Below are 25383 nucleotides of genomic sequence, written 5' to 3'. Positions count from 1 at the left end.
GAGCGCCACGCGGGTTAAGACGTCCCACCGTGGCGGTGGTGGCTTGGCGAGACATTCCGGCACTTGTGATTGGAGTTTTTCTTGAAATAAACGTGCCTCGGGTTTGCGGAGTGGCTAAAGGCGGGACACTTCATTCACACGACTGCGGCGCTGCTTTGAATCGCCACCACGTCAGGAAAAAGAAAAGAAAAGGAACAAGAGCGATGATGGTTACCGCGGGCGCCCTCGGCGGGAAACGGAAACGGGAGGACTGGGTCAAACGTGTAGTCGGGTACAGCGGCTGAACCGGGTCAGGGAAGAAGTAAACATCTTTGGAGTGCACTGTGCGTTGTTATCATGAGTGTAGCAACATCAATAAATTGTTGTGTTAAAATATGGCAGCTTCTCTACCAGCTTTTCTTTTTTTTCTTTAAGGTCTGGGTGATTAGAATGTGGAGGCGAGAGACTCATAACTTCTGGACCTCAGTACAGGAGAGATATCCAAGAGCACTGAGTGAGATTAAGGTAAAGAGAAACCCTGACACTGTACATCGGGACGGTGACATTAGACCCTGTTTAAGACTGCAGAGGACAGACAGGACGGACTACGGCTCCACCGGCCGCCGCGCTCTATAACTGAAGGAAAGATCGAGTCATACAGATCACAATCAGAGATTCACAATCGAAACAATTACTGTCCTCGTGCTGTCAGTATAGAAATCCATGATATTCATGCAGTATTAGTAAAAGAAAACAAAAACAGACCAATAGTATTTTTTCTAAACATAACTAAACTGATTTGAAGTCGACGAGAATGGCATCTGGCAGTCGATGTTTTTCTATAGATTGTACTGGGATGTAAACAGATTCACTTGTGGCCCCAAACCCACATTTCTGTTCCTTCTGACCCTGAACCCTGAGGTCGCCCCTCCCACCAACTCCCCCCATCTCTCTGTCGGTAGCTTCCTCGTCTCCGCGCTGAGGCGCCCGTTCAGCGGATGTAGACGTCCCTCCCCCAGTCGTCCTGGTTCTTGTTGCGGCTCATGTTGGCCCCGGTGTCCACGGGGTCCTGGCAGTAACGCTCCCTCAGCTTGGCGCGTCCGTGCGCCTGCGTCTGGCTCGGCACCGCAGGGTGGTTGAGGTTCTCCTGGTCCGGCTCGGCGCCTTCATCTTCCCAGGAGGCCTGTCTGCCGTGATGCTGCGCCAGGTGGAGGCGGCTGCCGCCGCCGCCGCCGTCCCGGTACGGCTCGGGCTCCTCGTAGGGGTCGGTCTCAATGTCCATGCAGGAGTCGCCGGCCTCGGTGTACGCGGAGTCCCGGCTGCCCTGCGTCTCAGAGTCAAAGGTGTCTTGCCTCGACAGTCCGCGGCCGCTTCCTCCCCTCAGCTGACCACGAGAGGAGCGCAGGTACGCTTGCTGCTGCTGCTGCTGCTGCTGCTGCTGGTGGTGTGGTTTTCCTCCCGTGTCTGTCTGATAGTCATGCAGGGTGCCGCTGCCGCCACATTCGGTCAAGGGCCCTTCCAGCTTCTGCTCGCCGTGCACCAGGTACGGCCCCTGCAGGCAGCCACGGCCATGCAACACAGCGACCATGCGGGGACACAAACAGCAGAGCAAAACCAAACTGTGAGTGGTTAGTCAGCGGCGTCGGCACGAGGCGGCGCATTCAACGCAGGACCACAACATCGGACAGATGTTCCAGCTGTGGTTATCCAAAACATTAGTGTGCGTGACTGACAATCCATTTATAACATGCACACACACGCACACACACACACACACACGCAATTGCAGTCAAACGTACACAGCTATAATTAAATTAGTCAAAGAGATTAGTTCTATGAACCGAATTGATTTTTAAAATCCTGATAACTACCAGCAAACACCAACACAAAAAATAAGTTATTCAACGAGCAGATCCAATCTAACGTTACAACAGCGCCACCCTGTGGTAAATGTACCTTATGGCGTAAAAGCAGAAATGTCAATATGAGGATTATATGACTACGTAATGAATTGAACTCTGCGGCACACGGGATCGTGCTGAAAGTTAATTAAGAAATACCAACAGCTTTTAAATACAATTGGCTTATATGCTCTTTGAGTTGTGTCGCCGCCTTTATACTTATAAAAACGAAGGTAGAAAGAGCTATAAAACAATTCTTTTGCCATTTGGTGTAATTTTGTAGCTGGGGTAACGTAAATATCAGCGTGCAACTCTTGTTGTGCGTACAATAAATGCTGTGTAGCCCTTAGTAACCTATGAATAGAGGCACAACTGATCAGCACTGTGTTGTTAAAATGATTACGAGAGAAAAGTCCCAAGCAGACAGAGCATTAGCAGCAGCCTCCATCAAACTTAGCGGTTGTGTTTGAAGAGGCGGACGCGGCTTGCTGTTTTCAGGGGCAGTACCATGGCAACACGGAGGAGTCCAGCAAACTGGATTCAGCCTCCCAAGAACAAGAGAAAGTGCAGGAGAAAAGAGGCCACACAGCCAAAGGGAGGGGGGCAGCAGATATCATTTTACTCTTGATTACTGCGAAATGGAGGGGCCCCACGTCGGCCTCATGGGTTGCCCCTCGAGTCCAGTGGGAGTGGAGCTGCTCTCACAGCTTAATGCGTAATCTTGTGGGTGCTGTAAAAGCCAGCTGCTCACGTGTGTCAATTTTGGCTTCGATAATGTGTCAGGCGTGTTTCGTGAGAACGTGTTTCTATATACAGCACGAGCAGGGTTTCAATGCACTTTCCCTCCAGTGTTTAGAGAGCCGGTTGCCGGGTTGAGGGTGAGGTTGAGTTGCCGTCGAGTCCCGGCCCGCCTTTCTGCCGGACTTCAGAGAGCATGTTCTTCCTCTTTCCCCTCTTTCGCTACGGCACTTTCCATGTCGGGCCACATATCCAGGTTTCGGCGCAGGGAGGTGAGCACCTGTACCTGCAGGTTGGAGACGGGCTCAGGTGAGGCGGCCAGGGCCGCTGTTGCCATGGTGCGGTTGAGCAGGGGGTTGGGAGGGTTGCTGCTCGGGGGGTGTGTCGCCTTCCAGTACGCCTCCAGGTAGTCGGCCAGGTGTTCGCAGGCGTCCTCCAACTGGTTCTCGTCCAGGATGATGTCGAATAACTCCTGCACATAACCAAAATTACATATTTGTTAGTTTTACGGAAACCAAATTCTGGAAGTTCTAAGGACTTTTACGTCTTTCGTCACTGAGGTCGAAAAGCAGAACCCACCGGTGGGCACTGGGCCAACTTGTCCGCGGCCACCATCTGCACGTTTAAGTGTTTCGCCTGGGACTTCCCCCTGGATTTGATGAGCCTCTGGAGGACCTGCGGGGAAACAACAACATCTTTTTAATCCGGCGACTATTAGTCATCAATAAGATGTGAAACTCTTGACTACAACTCAAAGTTCATCTGTTGCCGTACCTTAGGTGAGGCTATTTTGATGTAGACAATGATGGGAGCGAGGGAGGTCTTAGCCAGCTGGGAGGGGTGGTTGATGGTGTCTGCATCCAGAGCAACCAGCTGGAGGGTGCGTGCCAGCTCAAAGATGCGCTCTATCTCACTCTGCACCTCCGCTGAAGGCCGGGGACAGATAAGACACATAAGTACAGCGAGACAGCGAAAAGGGAAAAAGGAGCGTAAAGTACCTCTCTCTTTGAGAAGATGCAGCACGGTATATCAGAAGTACATGCATGATTACGATTTTAAGAGAAAAACAATAACTGTTCATGAATTGCGTATGAATTAGATTGGATTACAGTTTAATTCATCCATTTATGCACAGCTAAAAGGAACAATAGAGCATCCTCATTCTGTTGCCACCTCCCAACATTTAAAATGTCCATATTTTTTTCTTAGCTTCTTTATTTTAAAAGGGGGAGGCACTTAAGAATGTAATGCCTCTTGTAATTGCTAATAAAAAGAGCACAAATTCTCACCATGTAAATAAAACAGGAAAAAAAACCCTCTTGAAACAAATTAAGTGGAGCATTAGTTGTTGTTAGCGCTAAAAGGTCAGTAATTATCCAATCAGGTGAGCCAATCAGTGTTTTATATCCATCGTTCCTCAACTACAGCCTATAAGAGCTCGCAAATTATCATTTTGAACACAGTGTACCCGTTTTTTTGGTGTTTTTTTTAATCGTCCTGTTGAGGTGTAAGGAGAGAGATTAAGACCAGAAACCAGACGGTTCCTAGCCTGTCTGGGCAAACCTCAGCGCCTCTGAGCCGTGTGGTGGGGGGGGGGGGGGGGAGATAAGGCAAAGCAAAGCAATCTTTGGAACGAAGTGGCCTGCACACGTTTCTGCAGCCTCCAGAGGGCTGAGGATTAAAGCATGGGAGGCAAAATCGGGAGAGTGCTCTGCGGAGTGATAAGACACGTGAACTTCAGCTCATATAAAAGAAACACCTGGTAAGGTTTCCATTAACCTCAACATAGACTTTGGACTTTTTTTTCAATTTGGATTCGACTGCAGAGAGAAACTAGCTCGCCGGCCGCGACTCGACAGAGTTGCATGAAGCTGCTGGTCCAGCTGCTCCATCCTTGGGAATGATTGCACACACGCAATATATGAACAGGATCATACGTAGGTCATAATAAAAATATCTGCTCATTCCTGCCCATAGTTTAGAGAAGACAGCAGCCGCCCTGCTAACATCCCACAAGTGTCTCTCAGCTTTGATTTTGTCATTCCTTTGTGTTCATTAGAGACTACAAGCTGTCACACAGAAGCATGAGGAACAGAGGAACTGACAGTCAAGCAGGCGGGCAGACAAACGATGCATGGGTGGATGGTGAATATAGTGGGGAGAAAAGAGGAGGGTGAAGAAGAAGCAGAGAGGCTTCATTGTTTGGTTGGCAAGAAGAGCATACATACCCAGTGCGTCTGAATCAACAGAGAGTGGGAGGAGAAGACAGGAAGTGGGAGAGAACGAAGGATGAGCGGTTGAAGGGCAGAAAAGACAGTATGAAGAAAAAGAAGTGATCCAGATCAGACTATAAAATGGGAGGAATTCTGACTTTTTTCTTTGCAGGACCTACCTACGTGTTCTATGTACATGGAACGAGACTGTCAAGGTATAGTTCAAAATGTCATCACCTAATAATTCTGTCCTGTTGTACACATGACATCAATTATTCAAGTAGCATTAAAATTTATCAGTCATGGCCCAAAATTTCAACTCATACTTGAGTCCTGCTGAATGTTTTTGTCAAATCTGTGGAAAATTCCCTGCAGGCTTTTTTACATTTAATTCACTGAGCGCGAGTATGTCCAAAAGACAAAAAACCCACATACTTTTTTGATATTGTACTTCAAAACACCTCTAACAAATATATGAAAAACAAATAATGAAACTTAAATTTAAATGGATGTTTAGCAACAAGATGTGATGAAAAAAGAGATTGACTTTATCCAATAACAAAAGCGGAGACCTTATTCTCTGAAGACTAGTTTTCTTTGTTTGTGCTTCGCTGCAGGTCGGAAGCGGGCGTATGTTATCTTACCCAGGCTGGAGCGGGTACTCGAGCGCTCAATGATGGTGTGTTTGCTAGGGTTGTTGAGGACCGAGCGTTTGGCCAGGGAGATGTCCGCTGTCACCCGCGTGATGGATATCCTGAAAGGGAGGGTTAGAGGGTCAGGAAACAGAAGCCGGTTACAGCAGAGCCTACAGTGCACAGCAGGTGATCTCATTCCTACCTGCCCTCAAACTTGTGTTTCAGAAAGTCAAAGAGTGCTTTCTGCATCATGTCTGTCACCTGAAGACAAAACGCCGGGTGTTAAGACCAAAGAAATAATTAAAAAATTGGACGTTTTAAACGAGTAGATGTGGCGAGTTCTTGTCGTTACCTCGTATCCTTTAAGTGACGGTCCCACCAGGATGATGGGTCTCATGGAGGGAACCACGTCATAGGGGGGAACGTGCTCCATCTGGACCGGGATGAGACGGCACCAACATTGCGGTGAGCGAAGCTGCTACGCTCATAAATCAACATTTACTCAACACCCAGACCCCTTTCTTCATGTCTATGAGCGGATGGTGAGTTTCAGCTGCATGGAGTCCAGGTTTAATTGACTTCATATGAATGTTAAGGGAAGCGGATCCATTTCGCATTGAATGGCACTGTAGTTCTGCCCTCTTTCATAATCAAAGTGTCCATAAACCAGATTTTTGTTACTGGCAGAATTTGCTTTTTATGGTGAAAATGCAGTTTTTCTTTCTTTCGTGCTTCAACCAAGTCCAATATGTCCCGATTATGTTAGAAAGTTACAATAATAAACCGTTTTGCATGCAGGCATTTCTGTCCCAGCTTTAATTCACCCATTTACACAGTGTTCTTCGTGTCCCAATTATTTATTGTCTGTCCTATTTTCAGAAATCTTTCAGAATATAAAGAAACTGTTCCTAGAGTGGTGGCTTTTTAAAGACATTTACATAAAAAAAAAACACCCACACACAAACACGACCCATTTTGCAGCTCCTGAACTTGAGACTTATTCCTGTGAATCAGGAAGGGAATGATTCAACCATAAGGAATCCATAAGCCTTTAAGCTCTTTGGACACGGGTGAGGGAGACAGTCGCATGTGCTACATACCTTGTAAACAATCAAATTGGATGTATTTCATTTTTTTGTTCTGTATTTCAAGCACGTCTCCACCTCCATGTGTGCTGTGCAGCTCTTCAGGCAGGGGATAGTGCTCGAGTGGCCCGCTCCATTACATTACATAAAGCAGAGCAGAGGAGGCTCATTTCGCCTCATTTGTATTCGCAGAAGCTAAATATAATACATTTTAAAGTTTCCAAATGGTTCTTGTGTCTAAAAGGACTGTGCTGGAGCACCGAACACGACATAAAAGTGCTCACTGGTTTTGAACAGAATGAGCATAGTGCACAACTTAGTGTGGTGAGTAACAGGCAGGGCGGTGTGCAGAATAAAGATCTGGTTTATAGTTCAAAACTACGGTTTATTGTCTCTGTCTGTTTTATGAAATACTGCAACTGCAGTGGCAATGTAGAAAAGAAAATATATTTCAGTTCCTAATAATAATAGAGCTGAGATATTAAAAAACGCACAGTACCCTAGGATGTATTAGGAGGATACACACATAATAGGATGTTCTGTCAGGTAAACATAGAAGCTGTTGACTCAATGGTACGAATATGTTGTTACAAAATGCCGATGTTGAGATATTCTTATTCACATTCACCCTGCATGTGATTCCAATTGTGCTGAAAAGCATAAAGAAAACGCCGAATGTCAGCTCAAATTAGCTGTGGTGAACGGCGCCGGGAGAACGTCAGGATGAGTTGCTGTTACACTCTGACGGCGTGCGGGCGGATCTGCAGCTGCACTCTGGCGGCTGTGATCGAAGCTCTGGGGAAATGCGAAAGGTGTCCCCTGGATCTGGAAATGATCCTTTGAATATTACACGGTGCTGGTAAAATATTCTTTGCACTGGTTTCTTACCGCCACAAGAAGCAGCATGGGACACAACAGAAGATGAGGAGGAGGAAGTTGAAATGTTAGAGGTTAGTATTGAGAACAAACCACACTCACCGACTTCTGTTTCTGTTTAGCCGGACCGCCTACGGCATCATTCCACACACAAAAGCCAGAAGAAGCACAAAACACAAGAGCACATTCGGTTATTGACAGGTTAGGTTAGTGGGCAGAGGAGCTGTTGACCGGTACCCCTCCCCCTTTAAAAACAGATCAAAACGCATATGCTGCAGCCGCCATTCCAGAGTCAGATCGGTTCGCTCAAGGCGCAGCTGACAAGCACAGAAACAAACACTCAAACGGACGTCAGCGCAACCGTCGCGGCCCGGAGCCCCAGCAGTGTTAGATTGGAGAACTGCGTTAGCGGCAGCAACGGTTGTGAGCAGTTAGTGGGAGGGCGAGGGCGAGATTAGGCCGGAGCCCATCCCCGTGGACGAGCGAGGGACAAACGCGGTGGAGAGGCCGGCAGAGGTGGGCAAGTTATCTACGGCCCCTGATGTTACCTTCTTAAAGAAGGGCAGTCGGTGGGCGTTGGCCTGAGGGGACGTTACGCTGCCTGACATGCCCTTGGTGGAGCGAGGGTCACCCTGGGACTCAGGGGGCTCCTCGGCCTCCAGGTCGAGTGGGTCAACGTCAAAGGCCACAGTGGACATGTCCATGTGAGCTGATGAGGGGTCGGGGCGGGTGGTGCGGAGAGAGGGAGAGAGACAGGTCAGACAGACGAGGAGGAGGAGGAGAGGGACAAGGCAAAGTGACAAGAGGAAGAGGAAATAATAGAAGGGCAAAAGGGGAAGAGGAAATAGAAGCATGAATAGATGCATCCAGAAAGAGGCATGGAGGACATTGCAGAAGATGACATTTACTGAGATCAAAAAGGTGGCATTGTAAGATTTAAACCGGAAACAACAGTGACACAAGTTTAAAAAAAAAAAAAGAGCACAGCAGATTACCATGAAGGACGGCACGGATGTGAGGTATAATAACATGAACAGAGAGCAGCAGGTTCAGTGTGACGAGAAATGGATGTTTGTAAAAGAGCTGCTGCAGAAGAAACTGGAGAGAAGTAGGAGATAGAAAAGAAGGAATCAATCTGAGAGGAAAGTTGGGGTTTTGAATTAAGTGTTTGTGGGGATGATTGTTGGTGATGCCTGTGCGGTCGGCACGCACAGGTTTTGGTTTAAAGGAGTCATTCTAGATGTTGGGATGAAACGTCTCGCTTTCTTGCCTGGAGTTGAGAGATCAGTGAATGATACCATTTGCCTCGATGGAGCTACAGCTTGTTGTCTTAGCTTAGCACAAAGACGGAACATTTTAAAACCGCTAACCAGGTGTTGATAGATGGGTTTTATTCCCTTTGAACAGAACCCTGTCAGAGCCAAACTATTAAACCAGCTCATGAAAGTATCATTGATCGTCTAACTCTCCGGCCAGGAGACTAATTAGGGCATTTCTCAATATGTCAAAATGTTGCTTTAAAAGGGGAACACCACCTACATGATAAATTACAGCATTCTCTTTCCATGGCCCAGGGAGGCACAAACCACATTCATGAGCTGCTCTCTCCAGAAACCAGAAAGAAAAAGTATAAAGGTTGGAGCTGCTCCATTGACAATGAGTTGGAAATTGACTTTGTGGACCCCAGGAATGTACATTCTCTTGGCTAAACCCAAATGAGCTTCATTTGATCGTAGCTATTGTGGACCTGAAAATGTTACTTATATACTCTTTATAAGAGTCGTGTAACACAAGTTTCAAAAGGACCCTTAAAAATAGATCTTACTGAAGGAGGTACCAGGTGAATTAGATGCCGTGTCTATTATACAAGTATTGAGTTCAGTGGCTCCATTTGATTTGCAAAAGAATACTTTCTCACCCGAATTCGCATTTTCCTCTTTTCTGCTGTTTCTCTGCATATGGAGAAGCAGCTCTGTGACGTCTTGGCAAATCGGCGACGCACACACACACACACACACACAAGCCAGACATACTTGTCAATTTTAATGAGAGCTGTCCATTCTCAGCTCTATTTCAGTCCCGTCCTGTGTGCAAATGACAGACCTGAGATCCCTCTCACTTCACACAGCAACCCACGGAGGAGCGGCGTGATTCATCGCCATGCCCGACTAACTAATTAAAACATTCAGCGAAATATCAGGCGCCGGTCGAATCCCTTTCTCGCTCCGTCAGGGTTGCGCCAACACCCACAGAGAGAGAGTCGCCGTTTTGCCAGTCAACAGGGAGATCCCCTCGACCTCACCTGTGCCAGGTGGGGTGGGCCTGCGGGTTCCCGTGGCAACGTCCAAACTGGAGCTTCCTCCAGATTTACTGAAATTGGAAAGAAAGAAAGACAATATTTTCTAACAAGAAATTCTTATCCTATTATATAATACATTATCAATTTTTAGGTGGCCATGTGCAATAGGACACTGATCATGATAATTTGCAGAAGACATGGTGAGCTTCTTGTAGCATTAAGAAAAAACTATTGAAGAAAATTGGGTTTAAAAAAGGCAGTGTTAGGAGCGCTCACACTGCAGATCTCATATCGAATCCCTGTTTCAAAATGCTGGGTTGTCATTTGTGGCGCTGTGGCTGTTGAGGGGTTTTCGCGGTTACCTGGAGCTGAGTCGGTTTTGTCTCATCTTCTGCTCGTGCAGCAGACGGGTGTTCTCCAGTTTGACCGGGCTGGGGATGAAGCCCACCTCGCAGCCCTCCTTCACCAGGCGTCCGATCCACCAGTCATTGTTATATTTCTGCATGCAGGCGGACATCCGGAACCGATGAGACGCAGGCAGTCGCACACATATACTGCATGTACTAGAGACCACAACCACAGCTCTGGAATGCCACATACCTCTTTAATGTGCAAGAAGTCTTTGGCTTCGAAGGATATGGCCATGCCCTGCACAGGAACCTCATCACTGGGACCCGGGTTGTAACCCACGTTTGTCCGCACGGCGAATGCCACCGGTTTTGTCTGCAGCAGTGGGCAGACGTTAATATAAAGAAAGACAACGACCGCCCCCAACTCTGAGTACAGCCTCCCCTTGGCACTGATGATAGAGAGTCCAGCGGTATTAAAATACTTTACACTGATGTGAAAATGCTGCAATATGGATGCCTCACACTGTGCAAGACGAGTGACATAGCGGAGATGGAGCAGTTGAACTCTGACCTTTGCCTTCTCAAGCGTGGCGAGGGCCTGTCTGTCGGCCTCTTTCCTCAGGGCCTCGGGGTCCTCCTCCAGGGACACGTCTGAGTCCGATGGCCGGCTGGTGTAGGAGTCTGCAGAGCCCTGGAACGCATGACGAGTTTAAATAAAGGTGAGGATGGGGAAAGGGACCAGATGTCCACGACTCAACCCCTGAGGGAGCAAAACAGATTGTGAGATTGCGGGACGTGCTTAACGATGTCTGGGTTTGTACGTCTCTGAATGTCTGCTGTCGGCGACCCCTCTTCGCCTTCAAGGTTTCCTGTCGTTCTCCGGTCCAAATTCCCTTTTCTCGGCCTGAGACGTTTGTGGTTCCGCCATTCCGATTTATCCGTTGTCAAAATATCAAGACTGCCTCGAGAAGCGTAACCTACAGAGACACCAAAGAGGGGCCTGTGCCTTCACGTCGCATGAGGGCCGACTGTAAGTTGAGGTGGAGAGGACGCACGAGCAGCTTCAGCGAGGCCGAGGTGCGAAGCCTTTTCACACAGGTAAAACAGATTTGGTGTGTGGGTGTGTCAAGTAGGGACAGACAGAAGTAGGGATAAAAGTAGCCTGAGGACTGTTCATAATATTAGGGGGGAGGGGGGGTGTATACATTTCCCATGAAGTGGCTGCGGTTTCCATCACTCATGCACGGTAACTTGACTCCACGCTGCTGACCCTCATCCAGACATTCATACCGCAATACACACAAACCCGAGCCCCCTGCGGGGCCGGCTCACTGTACGGCTGAGCCGCGCAGCGAGGGGAGGAGATCCGAACTACTGGAGTGTTCAACTTATATAACGATCCCATTTATTCTCTTCTTGCTGTATTTTTTTTTTCTGCTGACAAGCTGCCTGCCGCTTTGTAGGAGGCGCTGACAAGAATGCGGACAGCTGAATGTGCCAGGCAGAAGAAGTGAGTCACTAGGTGCGGGCTTTTAAAATAGAGGTGAGAAAACACAAAGATGACACACACCATATGAAACGGTGATGAACGATTGTAGTCAGACACACAAGTGTACTCGGTGAGACACAACGGTGACAACAAATAACAAACATTTTTCGATATCAGTCATTTTTGATGACTAAGTTTGGAATATAAATAACTACAAACATGTCCAAACCCCTTTTTTGTCTTAAATGACAAAAATGATCGCAGATCAAATGAAAAGGTAAAAACTCCTAAGAACCAAATTCTTTGTGCAATACCAGGTGAGTGCAGCACTCTTAACTACTGAGCTTTGATACAAAGCTCTACTCTGCACTCGTGGCTTCTTGCTACAGACTTGCGGTCGTTTCAATTTGTTTGACAGCAAATATTTCTCATTTTAAAAGAAGAAAAGAGAACATTAGATATACAGGTGGCCTTGTGGTTATGACTCCTACCATAAAATGACAACACCCCTGGTTTGATTTTGAAAAGTAAAAAGAAAGTAAGTAAAGCTCAAATAGTCCATGAGAAAACACCACGTGGATCTAAAGGTCTAAACATACACGCGGATCCTAAATACATCCGCTCATATGTGGACAATTGAAGGGATTTAAAACGAAACAAAAACACAAATGTCGATTCCAGCTCGGCCACCTGTTCCAAGGAGCTAAGTGACACTGAATGTGGACACTCCCCGTTTCCACGGCAATGGCTAATTACTCCCCGTGTCCTCGGGCATTCCACCAACCCACCCTCACTTCCTGTTTCAGTTAGCCGAACGTAAACCCCGGCATCACACTCAGGTAGGAGGTACAATCCGGCGAGCAGCACGCAAGCGTCTGATGAGGACAACAACAGCCGGCCTCCACTTACCAGCTGTGAGTCATCCCCTAAATCACACAAGTGCATCCCAACACGGAGCACTGACTAAGTGAAGGTTAACAAAACCCCGATGGGGAACCCACGGGAATGTTTCAAAGAGGGAAAAAAAAAAGGAGACAAAATGACGTCTGGAATAACCTGAGACCAGCTGGCTCACTACAACAGGTCGGTGATGCAGCAAAATGTTGAGCGAGAGAGTGGGAGGAAATACTGTGTGTGTGTGTGTGTAGATCTCTGTGTGCGGTCAAGCGCTTCTGTGAGTCACTCATCCAGTTGATTCACGTCACACAATACCAGAGGGGGAAAAGAGAGCAGAGGAGGAGAATTGATGGTTTCATTCGCACGGACACAACGGCCAATATTTGATGTGTTTTGATAAAAGTGCCGCCGTTTCTCTCCGGTACGTAGACTGAGCGAGACACCGAACACATTTCCTCCACCTTTCCTTCCCTCTCTCCTTATTCTCCTGTCACTGGGTTGTGTCTCTAATTTAGCTGCTTGCTTCACTTCACATGCAGCTCCTGTTCAAAATAGCTACAGGCCACCTGATGTCAGAGCTTCTGTCCTATTGGCAGCGGCAGGCGAGAGACCCTCGCAGTGTCATAGTAACCGTTCCCGCAGCACAAAACAGGCAGCCTGTGAGAACGGCCTCTGGAAGGAGATAAAGAGAGGATATAGCAATCAAATAGTAAATAAATGACCCTGAAGGGAAATCCACAGCGGGGAAATTGCATCAAAGCTTTTTAACAGGTGATCAATGGTTTTCTCCCGTGGTTACGCAGTTAAAGCTGTGAGCTCAGTGCCTGAAGGATAACACAGGAATAACTACATAAAAGATCGTGGCCTTAAGGTGTTATGTCATGTTCTTTTACTGAAAGGTAAATATCCATGTTTTACAGGAGTACACAACAGAAACTTTTCTTCATATCCAAAATATACTGCGTTGTCACCACGGACAATTTAAGAAAGAATAAAATACAGCGGTGAAGCTCAGTAATCATCCTGAAAATCAACCACCTGTGTTTCCTCCTTATTTTCTGCACGGTGGCTGCTGTGATCCCTTTGCAGCTCCTTAGTATTTGCTATTGGACAAATAGATAGAGGGAAAAAATAAGCAACAGAGTGTAGGGGGAATAATTGAACAAGGAGTGAGGCCGGCAAGAGAGGAGTGCGTTAAATAATGAGTGTTGAAGAAGAGTTTCCCCACTGAATGGAAATCAGTTAGCATTGTTTCTTTTGATGCAACGGCACAACAAAAGAGTTTCAACAAAAGTTAGTTGATGTAAAAATGATCTAATGTTAGGATATACCTATATAGAGATTATCATGAAAATACTAAAACCAGCATGACAATCGGATTAGTTTGCTCTGTTTAATATCTCTATAGAAACAAAGGAACTTGTCACCTCTTTGCGTCTTACGCCTTATCTTGTGACAGATAGCGGGGGAAGAGGTCAAAGATTTTAATATGCCGCTTCCATAAACAACAGGAACATTGCAAGTGTTGTCACACAAAGAAGCGATAACACGTACAGCAACCCCCTCATTAAATAGATACAAATATATTCACACTCTTTAGCTTAGATAATGTGACAACAATAAAGAAGGAAAAGAGAGAACATTAAATATAATCGTCTTATTTGCTTTATCTCCTCGTGCCCCATGTCAAATATCTCAGAGGCCCACAAAATATCATGTAAAGTCAGAAGGAGGAAAAGGAGGAATACGTCTCACAGAACCGCCAGACGGAGGCAAGTGAAGAATCACAAAGGAGAGAAGTCCAGTCAGACACATAAGGCCGGTGGCTGTAAATGGCCAAACTGCTTTTTGGCCATAAAAGACTGAAAAGATGAATCAGGGACTGAACTCACCAGAAATACAACACAAATACAAGCAAAACAAAGACCAATACCAAAGTGCGCCTTCTAGATTTATTTCAGTCAATCTTCCTGATTGCACAAGGAAACTAGACGTGTAGCTGATTGTTTTTTAGTCAATATTCGGGCTGTGTACTTTTCTACTATTACTGACACAACAACAACAACACAATATTTACTTAATATCCGATTTGAGGTGAATAGAATATGTTTTTCCCTACAGAGCTCCTTTTAATAATATATGTCAACCTTCTTCTTGTAATTGCATGTGCCATTTTAAGTTAACACAAGGAGCTGTTAACATGACATTAAAGTGTGTGTAAGAATCTGGCAATGAACACGAATATTATTTTCAAACTTGAAGAAGTGTGATGAAGTGGGAAAATACAAGTTGGTGGATACTCCAAAATTAGAGGGGTCCAAAACCTGCTTCACCATGCAAAATCTCTTATGAAGCACCGCTCAAATAATTACCCAATCAATTGTAAATCATAAGATTTTGTTTTGATAATTAATTTGTAATGGATGTCCTTTTCAATGTGAACATTTGCTAGTGTCTTAAACTGGCCTGGGTAAATGCAATGCACACTTATTACACATATTTTATAGACATACATGCATATTTATTGATAATGAAACAATTGTTGAGTCCAAAATATAAAGTGACTGAAATAAAAGTCAATAGAACAAACTGTGTTCAACTGTTATGTATTCATTTTTAAAAAGTAATAATTTTGTCTTAATTTGGGCAACAGCGTCTGATAAACAATTGAACAATTGTATGATCTCATCATCATGATTCATCAATAATCAACAATTTTGATAATCCCTAGATTGTTCGAGGAAATCTATCCAAGATAAATGCACACAACTTTTAGGATTTTCTGGTTCTTTAATTTCTATGATAATGAATTAAATATCTTTGGCTTTCCAACTGTTAGCTGAGATGAAGACACCACTTTGGACTCTGTGAACCACCGAGTCATAGATATTTCTCTGGGTTTTCTCTCACTTTACAAACTAGAAGAACAGACAAATTAGTATTACCACCAATTTGCAACCTCTATTATCCCAATACGAATCCATGGAAAATTAGCGCCAAATGCAATAATTAGTACAACACAAAATGGTAAATTGTAAAGCAAACACGAATGAAGATCCAGCGAGGCCCCTCTCTGTGACGGGGGCCCAGCAGTGCCCACAGCGCTGCGGCGGCCGCACATGCAGCGGAGGCAACTGCTGCGACTGGAAGTCTAATTAAAAACCCAGCGCCTTCCCAGCAGCTGTGGCCCGGCCCAAAATGGGAAACGCGCCGAGAAGACCAAAGAAAGCCGCGGACCGGGCGGTGGAGCGCTATCGGGACGCGGCCGGCGAGTTGTGCTCCCCCGTCAAGGTCTCGGAGCCGAACTTTCAAAACTCCATCCGGATCCACGCGCTCACAGAGAAACTTGCACGTCAGACGCTGCCAAAAGAATCCTTCTTACCATGGCGGGCCTCTGAATCCTCTCCGTCCTCTCCATGCTGCCTTCCTTCCTCGCCACACCAAGGCAAACGGAGGGGTCCACAGACAGAGTGTGAGTGTGTGTGTGAGTGTGACAGAGATAGCAGTTAGCAGTGTCTGTTAGCCTGAGTGCAGAAAGGTACGTGTGTGTGTGTGCATGTATGTGTGTTAGAAGAGAGCGCTCTCTTAACCTCCAACTCCTTCACACACACACACACACACACACACACACACACACACACACACACACACACACACACACACACACACACACACACACACACACACCCCACCTCCACAACCCAGAGGAACGGGACCCTTGAGTAGAGGAAGGGGAGCTGAAGCTGACCGGCAGGGGTCGGGTTGCAGGACTTGTGCTACATTTGCAAAGTGGGGAAATATATTTAGCCCCGGCCGGGGCAGAAACAGGGACATGAACGCACCGAGACCCAGAAGGGGGCTCGGTATGCAGCCGTCAGCCATTCAATGCCCTGACTGACGTGGGAGAGGGTTGGGGCAGTGTCCAGGGAAACCCCCCTCCCTTCTCTCTCTCTCTGGGTCTCTGAACCGATCTCATTCCTTCTGGCCCCCTCTGTGTCTCTGAAATAGGCAGAGAGACAGAGGGGTTTGTTCGCCCAACTTCATTCATTTTAGATGAGATACCAATGTTGCTTCTTCAAATTTCATTCAAGTTATATTTATGTATAAGTGCAACATAGAGGAGATGCCCTGTGCGGCGAATTTAAACAAGCACATCAGGATAAATTGTATTCTGTTCCTGGTTATAAACTACATTTTGTATGTACGCATGTCAACTACGTATCCCCTTTAAATCGTCGATTACTGATTCATCTGCACCGCAGACGTCACGCTGGCCATCGTTAGCTACCCGGCAGGGACGGACAATCCACTGTTCAAATCTGGGCTCCACATCTCATCGCCACAGACAAACGCTCCCCTTGGTTCTTTATGGACGTCAACTTTTCAAGTGACAGCCGTCGATAGTGACACGTCACAATCAAGATGGCCTTTCAGGATGACATTTTAAAACATCACGCTGACACACAAGTAACCCCTGTTATCACATGCCAAGAAGGTGTAAAGAATCCATATTGAGTCATTTAAATCAAAAACTTGGGTTGTTTATAGTTCGGCTCTCCACGGGATTTAGGGATGAGGTGTGTTTCTTGCACAGGGAGGGCTGGTAGAGGGGGCTGGTTTTGGGGGCCCAGTGCACTAGAGGGCGACCTCTGACCCATTTAGAGCTGCTTCTCTGTGGCCACACGCTGGACCTCCCCCTCCTCTCTTGTCTAAGTACGGGATGACAACACAACCACCTGGGGAAGGTGAATAAATGGAGAGCTGCCAGCAGTTGATCCGACATGCCAGTCAAAGCCAGCAGTAACTGGGACTCTGCTGGGATTCTGGTGTCAGCACTGACAGGGGGACAGCTTGTCTCTTTGCAGCATCCAGACCCTCGAAACCTTTCCTGCCAGCTAAGACAAGACACAATCTGGTCTGTGGAGCATTGGGGGGGATGGTTCTTGGTATTCTGGTGGTAGAAATAGTCAATGTTTGCTGGGTAAAATATATTGTCAGTGGTCTGTATCATGAGAGGGTGAAGAGCCTTAAAACAAGTATCTTAGTTGTAAACTTAAATATATTTTTAATACATGCAGAAAGGTTTGTATTTTATATATTTTTAACATGAGAGATTGGGAACAACGTCAACTACGATTTCAAGTAGTGACACCCCAAATCAACGTTTAAGAGCAAATCTGTGGCAGATTGCAGGTTGCATTGAATGTAGGGAAAAGGGCACAAGGGACATTGCAAATGGCACCAAAATATCAGCGTTTGAACTGATGAACAGATTTGACATAAACTGTTGTTTGCTGTATGCAAATTTAATCCTCCACATTTTAGAGTAGCGCCCTAAAGATCACACATTCAGTTGATGCGTTATACAAAGCCAGAGATAAAACCCTAAAGTCAATCATCCAATTATTCTTCAGTAGCTTTTTACATGCATGTTTGAAAAAGAGACGATGCACTGCTGCGGTTTACTAGAAAAGAGAGTTGTTGGTATCAAATGATGGAGCCAATAGACCATTCACTACGCCACCATTGACCCCACACGGTCACCAACTGCACGGCAAAAGCTACTTTCAGAGAGAAGAAGCCATAAGGGCCGACAACATGCCTTTGAATGATTTATCCAGGATGTCAAAGGGATTCAGCAGTGAAACAAAAATAAAAAGATAGAGGCTAAAGCCTACGGATCACAGTGTATGAAGTGAAACACTCGCCTGGCAATTGAGACTGTCCAATACTACACTGTGATTTGTCACTCTGCATTCAGGGCTCCATTTCGTTCCGTAATATGGCCACGGCGTACCACAAAATGTCAAACCTTGAGCCGTTATAATCTTTGAAATATATCAATGACCATCCCAGTGTATATTTCTTTTCACATTAGATCTGATGTCGATGCAGCGCTGAGCATATGCGCGTGTGAGCCGGCTCTTGCGAAGGCGTGTTTGAGAATTTAAACCTTGTACAAAAACCTACAAAGGCCTGGCCGATTAGGATGAAGCACAATAGGCAGAAAAGTAAATAATTCAGGTTTATTTTTGTTGCATTAATAGAGAGCCTCCATTTAATCGGAAGTTTTATCTCTGGCTTCTCTGCATGTTGAAGTAAGATACTGAACCCCCCCAATTACAGCCAAAAGCTGTGATACATGCAAGTGTGTGTGAATGATTAGATTAGATCCTGATGAGCAGTTGGCACCTTATTTGGCAGCCTCCGCCATTTGTTCATTGTATGAATGACGTGTGGTTGCAAGACCACACATGTCATTTATACACAGAGTTGCTCCATAAATACAATTTCTAAGATAGCAAATTTAAACCAAAAAAAATGTTTTTCCACCACATACTTAAACAGCTGCAACGTCAGCATACATAGTAGTTATTGCATGCAGCAGCAGACAGTCGCTTATGGTGTTTTCGTTGAAACCAATACACAAAACCAGCATTGCACTAACACGTAGGCTGCTCCCCCACACACACGCGCACACACACACACACACACACACACGCGCACACACACACACCATCCAAACATCCTCCCCTCCGTCTCTCCATCCCACTGTGGCTGCTCAGAGGGAGATTCAGTGGCCCGGTTGCCATGGAAACCAGGCCGAGTGTACCAGCCAGCTCTACCGTTGGCTGATTGTGGCTTTTGTGTGTTTATGTGTGCGTGTGTGTGAGTGAGTGTGTGTGTGGTGAGTGAGCCTAGCGCTTGCGTAGGTGTGTGTGAGACTGTAAAGCCTATACAGGGCTCCGCTTTGCGTCGTTCGAGGCGAGGCTAAAAAAGGCTGCATCCTTCTCATTGTCTGAAAAAGGGCAGCTTTTCAAACCGTACTACGGTTTGACAGTCCGCAATAACATAACGTAACATTTAGATACTTTAGTGACTAAATCTATTTTTGGTTCGGGTAATGAGTTCCTTATAAAGTGTGTGTGAGATTATGAATCGCCTCTAACCTTACCTGCCGCAGGTCACGCGGTCCTTCGGCGAGCAGCGTTGCAGAGTTAATGAAGAAGAAGACAGTGCGAAGGGTGATGTGTGTGGGCGAGGATGCGGCTAACCTTTAGAAACCACGGGAGAGTTGTACACCAACAGCGACCAGGCGTATTCGGGGGTTTTTTCTTCGTTTTTTGTCGGAAGCAAACGCCCTTATTGAACGGGCGAATGTCATTCAGCGAAAGCGCCCAAATAATCTCCTCTGAAAAATGAGGCGTTAAGACAGAGGGACTCGTTTACCTGCTTGGGAAAACTGTCCAGACGGGGGTGCGCACGCTTTAACCTAGACTCCCCCCGGGGGGGAGGAAGTGCTCCCGTCTGATCAAGAGCTTTCACATTGCACCCACGGCCACAGACCGGGGGCGAGGCAGGGTCACGGTGCAGTGGTGTGGGGCTGAGTCGCCACACCTGGGGACTGATAATTACAACCACGCTCCCTGGAGGAATCCGTGCCGATGTCTCTTGGCTGCAACTCTGTGACGGTACAGCAAGGCGCGTGGCTGCAGTCGCAGGGGCTTTGACCCTTTTCTCCAGCGAATGATATCAAAGCCAATTCCGTGTCGCAGGAACTACACAGTGTGTGGGCTGCTTGAGACAAACACACAGGCGACAGGAGAGGAAGAGAGTTCTCCCCCTTATCAAAAGGTGGGGAAAGTACTTGTGTTGTTGTTATTTGTTGCCGCCTGTGTGCATGCTTCTGACGGCACTGATCGATGAACAACTAATCGAAGAATTATCTAATTATTTCAGCTAATGAAACATTTTTGAGGGAAAAATAAATAAATAAAGAAGAAACCACTGTCCTCATGGAGCGGCTTAATTCCCAGCATTAAAAGACCTCACGTTGACATTAAACTTTCATGCGATTTTTCATTAAATGAAATGAACCTGGAGATCACCCGGATTAGTAGTCTGGAGGAAGGATTAAGTGTGAAATGTTACCTGTCGGACAAAGCTGTTGGAGGTGGTGTCAGAGGAGGTGCTTCCATCCGAGCGCTTAAATCGGCTCTTCCTCTTGCCGTATTTTCCCTGAAATGAAACGAGGAGGTTGGAGGCCAAGGGAGAGGGAGAAAAGTGGAGAGAAAGACAAAAAAAAACACAAAAAGTTTAATTGAGTTGCTCCAGAATAATTTATCTTGGCATACCTCGTAGAAAACCTTGTTTCTTTGGGGCATGACAGCAGGTGACAATCGCCGTAGCATTTGTAGAAGCTTCCCAATGTGATCAGGCGGCCAGATGTGTGTCCGTCGTGTTGCGATGCGACCCGGGGCCGTGTAATCTGATCGGCAGACCCCTCGCAAATGGCCCCTCCGGGTTGGGCGGAGACATTGCTTTATGAGAGCCACCTGCCCACGTTGCCACGGTTACGCAATGCCGGCTAACCACATTTGCAGGAGGCTCATCAGGGATGCCGACCAATGCTGATCTTTCGGCATAAAAATAAAAGTGAGAAACTATGAACCGCTGAGATGAGGCTTAGAAATAAAGATCCGCGTGTGATCATCTGGCATCCCGTCCAGTGTTTACTGTAAAATTGCACGATGTCAGCGATGTTTACACACACACACACACACACTTTTGGTAGACCCACAGACCTCCAATACTCTAACCTGCTCACACACCGTGTGCACCTATGTAAACATTGAATATTACTGAGCGGCTGCTTCAAACGCGTCCATACGTCTGTGTACGGGCTGTTCTGGGATCAACAGGAAATATTAGTATATCAGTATATAAGTATTTGGTGTTTGTCTGATCCTAAATAGAGGACATCGCTGCTGGCCAATGTTTCCCCTCCGCTGCAACTTAACCTTGTTCAACGGGGCGTGTGAGAAGTTATCGTTATAATAAATGAGTTCTTCTACTTGTGTTGAGCATGCTATAGGAAGGTTATCAAAAAATGATTTGCAGTAACATTTTCATCCACATATATGAATGAATGTATACATCAAGTCAATGATGTCTGATCACAGACTTTTGCTTTTACAACCTGGGAGGCCCCAATCCTACTAAATGTAGAAAATTGTTGTTTGTTAAAATATTGGTATAAAGTACCAGATGAGCCTTTTGTCACCGACGGAACCACAGCCACATACCTGAATGCACTGCAGCAGGATTGGGCAGAGGACAAGGAGACACGGTGGGGTTGGACTAAGTCCTAAAAACCCCAAAACAAGCAATTGAACGAGCTCGAACTACCGGTTCAAATACACCACAAGTTCAAGTACAAGAGATCTCCTCACTCGCGGGACGTCACAAACAAAATGTTCTTCCTGTTCAAACCGGCTCATTCTGTGCATTGTTCTCGTTATCAACACCTCCGCTCAAGCCAACATTACAGAAAGAATGCACATTTCAACTAAAACATCACAAGACCTCTAAATGCCTTATAAAAGTCTCTCCACAAACCGTTACGTAAAGATCCAGCCAGGATCTGATAACATATGAACCACGCGCCCTCCAGATGTCGACGGACCAATTGCAACCTGATTGCAACCTGATTGCATTAACGTGGCTTTCGCCTCATCCCGATATCCATCCACGTCTCTGGTGAAAATGGGGTCTCGCTCGCCATCTTAATTGCTGAGATCTGAGGGAGCAACACGGCCACGCAATCAAACAGGTTGCAATCAGGCAGCAAACAGCAATGGGGGGAAAAAAGAAAGACTATAAACCCGAACAAGGACGCGGCAATGAAACAAGCGACAGAAATCATTGCATATTCTCAACAGCCTCTGTTTTCTGAATTTCAACCTCTACCATCGGGAAGACACCGTGTGCCAAATTGTAAAAGCAGTCGCTTGAAGCTATTGTTTGTTCCAGCCTCCATCAAGCTGCTTAACTCCAATAAATCTTGTGCAATAAAGACACAGGCACTTAAGCACCTTACTCTCTCCTGATGTAAGATGTCTCTCACTGCGTTTTTAAGGACGATTACATGATTTCTCAGTTCAGTTCAGTTAAATAGTCTAAAGCATTTTCACAAGGGGTTAATACTAAGACACTATTATCCACTGTGGTGTCAAATTAGGGAATAGGGCTTCGCGTTGAGCCGGTACCTCTGCGAAACCTGACTGCGGACAGTAGATAGTTTAAGTAATCAATTGTATGTTCACCTTTCTTTTCATATGAAAACGAGTGACTTCGATGACATGATTAGACTGTAGATGTTTGACCTTCTTGAGCTGAGATCTCAACATTTTGACTGGCAAATAAAATATCATCATAAATTAGGAGAGAACGTCGCTAAATGAAGTTACTTATTTTAATATGGAACTTTCTGGTGATGGTGACGGGGGCAAATGTATACTCTGTTGTCCCAAGTTCACAACCGCATTGAGCACCACCATGTGGGTTGGCGTGTGAGTGTGTGAGTGCACTAGTTTATGGGGGTCTCTATAATCGTAACAACGGCTGGGCGAGTTCCTGACAGCAAAGGGCAGGGAAATGCCAGAGGAAGTAGGGAGGGAAGGCTTCCTGTTGGTAAACATCCTCCCAGATTAAATGTATAATTAAAAAGAGTCTTGTGTGTGTGCGTGCAGTGCGTGCGTTTGATGGGGTGCACGATCGGACTGTAAAATATCAAACATATTACACTCTTTCACCCAGAAGGCTCCACACACGCTGGTCAACGGGCACAATCGTTAATATAAGAGACCCTCGGAGGGAATTTGGATCAGTTCTTCAGTCTCCTTCAGGATATTAGTAATACAGTTTCTCCACAGAAGGGTTATAAATACATATATCAGCATGACCTGCTGCAGGTCTGCATGAACCTTCTATCTAATGGATCAGAAGTTGTCACACACACACACACACACCGTTCCCCGCTGCCTGGCAGGAGGAGGGGGTCCATCTGTTTCTCACCAGAAACCTCGCAGCAGACAGAGATGCGATTTCTAAAAACAGATCGGACGAGGTGAGACGGTGGGAGCAGGGTGGAGATGGTGGATGGAGATAGTGGGACGATTCGGAGAGGATGTGGATGGAGAGCTGAGGCGGAAGAGAGGAGCTGGCAGGAGTGGGAGTAAAAGGGAGAGAGCAGAGATGGCTTTGTTTTAGCGTTGGTTGTCTACGACAGGTTTCCTTTTCTTCTCCAGAGAGACAGTGACTGAGCTCAGTGTAGGTGTGTTGTTCTGGATATTCTCATCTTTTTTTGGGGGGGGCATTTAAACTGTTATGACTAAACATGCCCACAACATCATGTCGGTTCCTAACAGCCTATGTGTAGCCTTATAAATAGTGACGTTTGAGGGGATGGAATGGGGCCTGAAGGGGAGAAAGAGAGAGAATCACTTCCCCAAGTTGAATCCCGGAGGTTAGATTAGGGTGTTGGAGAGCCTCCTGATTCAGAAAACACACCCGACGTCAGATTCACGTATCACAAAAAAAACACAAATGAAATAATTTCACGTGAGAGTTGAAAACTTCACCTCGTATTTTATTTGTGTGATTCATGTCAATTTAAATAAAATCCACCTCTCCTGCAGCACGATGTCGTGTATCGTCTACTTGGTTAATTAATGATTAATTAAACAAAGGCGTGGTTTTTAGTGAAGACCCAACGAAGGGACAAGCAATAGAAACACGGGTTACATCACGCACACAGAGCGTTATTATAACAGGCGTAGGGGCGGAAATATAAATCGAAATGCAAAGCACACGAAAACTACAACACCTTCATCCATTTTCGATGGAGAAAGGAGAAAGAAATCAGAAATCACAATCTAGGGCCGCGCACACCAGCGTTGTACACTCCCGAAGGCAAATTGGGCGATTTAATTACCAAACAACCTGTTAATCTTCGGAAGTGAAGCAGCTCCGCCGTCATCGCATTTGTGACAATGCACCGCTAGTTCACGCGGTGTTTTTGTTTGTCCATCCTTATTGATCTTCTTACCTGTGTGTGTGGATGATGGTCGAACATGTCCATTTGGATCTCCTGGGTTGAGGTCGAAGGCGTCCTGGACATACTACTTTTCTGTACCATTGATTTAACTTTTTTCAATCTATTTTCAGCTTCGAGGGTTTATGAAGGTTTCGACTGACTCATCTTCTTCTTCCTCTTCGTCTTTTTTTTTCTTTAGGGAGGATGAAGCCGCTGATGTGTCTGAGCTGGCTGGTGGAATAATGGCAACAGCTGCCTCCTTCCAGCCTCTAGCGTTACACACTGGCGCACCAGCCTCCGACGAGACAAGTGAACGGAGTGACGCACCCGCACATCCGGTTAGTGTTTTCAAAATAAAATATTTCGGTAAAGTCAATTTAATTGTTAGTCGCATTTCCTAAAACAATAAGCCTACTCATGTTGATGAGATGGACTCTATACATATCCCATTCTTTTGCACAATGCAAATTTGAGTAGCCTGCAACAGACTGCAAACCAAAATTTGCAGCCTATGAAACATGACGAAGGAATCACAAAAACAGTTGTCAAAAGGCACCGAAGCCTTTAGATTTACACACACATGTTAAAACACATACTTGTACATCATATTTACCGTCATAGTATGTGAAAGTAAACACACTTGAGTTTCATAAATGTTATCCACTTAAATGCCAACACTGGTTTTCAATCATTTTTTACAATGAACCTCAACTCAATTTGTCCATTTCCGTAAGTATTCAGAACAATGCTTGTCGTCAGGTGATTGCAGGTTACATCTGAGCTTTTCAAACACAGGCTCTAACTTTGAAGGCGCGTTGCTCTCACTACCGGCACGTCTCTGTCCGGCTTCACGCCGTTTCGCTCCCTTGTGCAGCGCTCGACGGACTCCAGCTGGGAGCCGAGGTCCACGCCCCGCTGACCGGACCCCACCTTCACCCATCGATCGATGAAGGAACAACAGAGCGGCCCTCACGGGTTTAAACTGGGGATTAAAATTGTTCAGATTCACAGTTTACTTTTTTTGCAGCAATGGGGAGGTGTGG

At 46.1% G+C, this 25383-nt stretch overlaps 2 protein-coding genes across 4 annotated transcripts in view; one reads left to right on the top strand and one right to left on the bottom strand.

The window, feature by feature from the left end:
* Positions 1 to 25383, top strand: part of rpl19 (ribosomal protein L19) — a 219666-nt gene that overhangs the window by 187987 nt on the left and 6296 nt on the right. The window lies entirely within an intron of this gene.
* On the bottom strand, positions 395 to 24637 carry cacnb1 (calcium channel, voltage-dependent, beta 1 subunit). Of its 3 annotated transcripts, none has more exons than XM_040190614.2 (14): positions 24353 to 24637; positions 20395 to 20481; positions 10648 to 10767; positions 10327 to 10449; positions 10089 to 10225; positions 9730 to 9797; positions 7976 to 8136; positions 5819 to 5899; positions 5669 to 5727; positions 5476 to 5585; positions 3393 to 3544; positions 3198 to 3293; positions 2905 to 3090; positions 395 to 1531 (listed from the first exon to the last, which is right to left on the bottom strand). In XM_040190614.2, exons 1-14 carry the CDS (start codon positions 24440 to 24442, stop codon positions 971 to 973), a joined length of 2031 nt encoding a protein of 676 aa, XP_040046548.2. In that variant the 5' UTR covers positions 24443 to 24637; the 3' UTR covers positions 395 to 970. The 3 variants fall into 3 exon arrangements, with proteins under 3 accessions (XP_040046548.2, XP_040046551.2, XP_077939732.1); XM_040190617.2 differs by lacking the exon at positions 7976 to 8136 and adding an exon at positions 7530 to 7558; XM_078083606.1 differs by lacking the exons at positions 20395 to 20481; positions 24353 to 24637 and adding an exon at positions 15845 to 16063.

This window comes from Gasterosteus aculeatus, chromosome 11, assembly GCF_964276395.1.
Source record: "Gasterosteus aculeatus chromosome 11, fGasAcu3.hap1.1, whole genome shotgun sequence".
NCBI classification, from domain to species: domain Eukaryota; kingdom Metazoa; phylum Chordata; class Actinopteri; order Perciformes; family Gasterosteidae; genus Gasterosteus; species Gasterosteus aculeatus.
The sequence above is the reverse complement of the archived record's forward strand: the minus strand, read 5'-3'. Positions and strand labels throughout refer to the sequence as shown.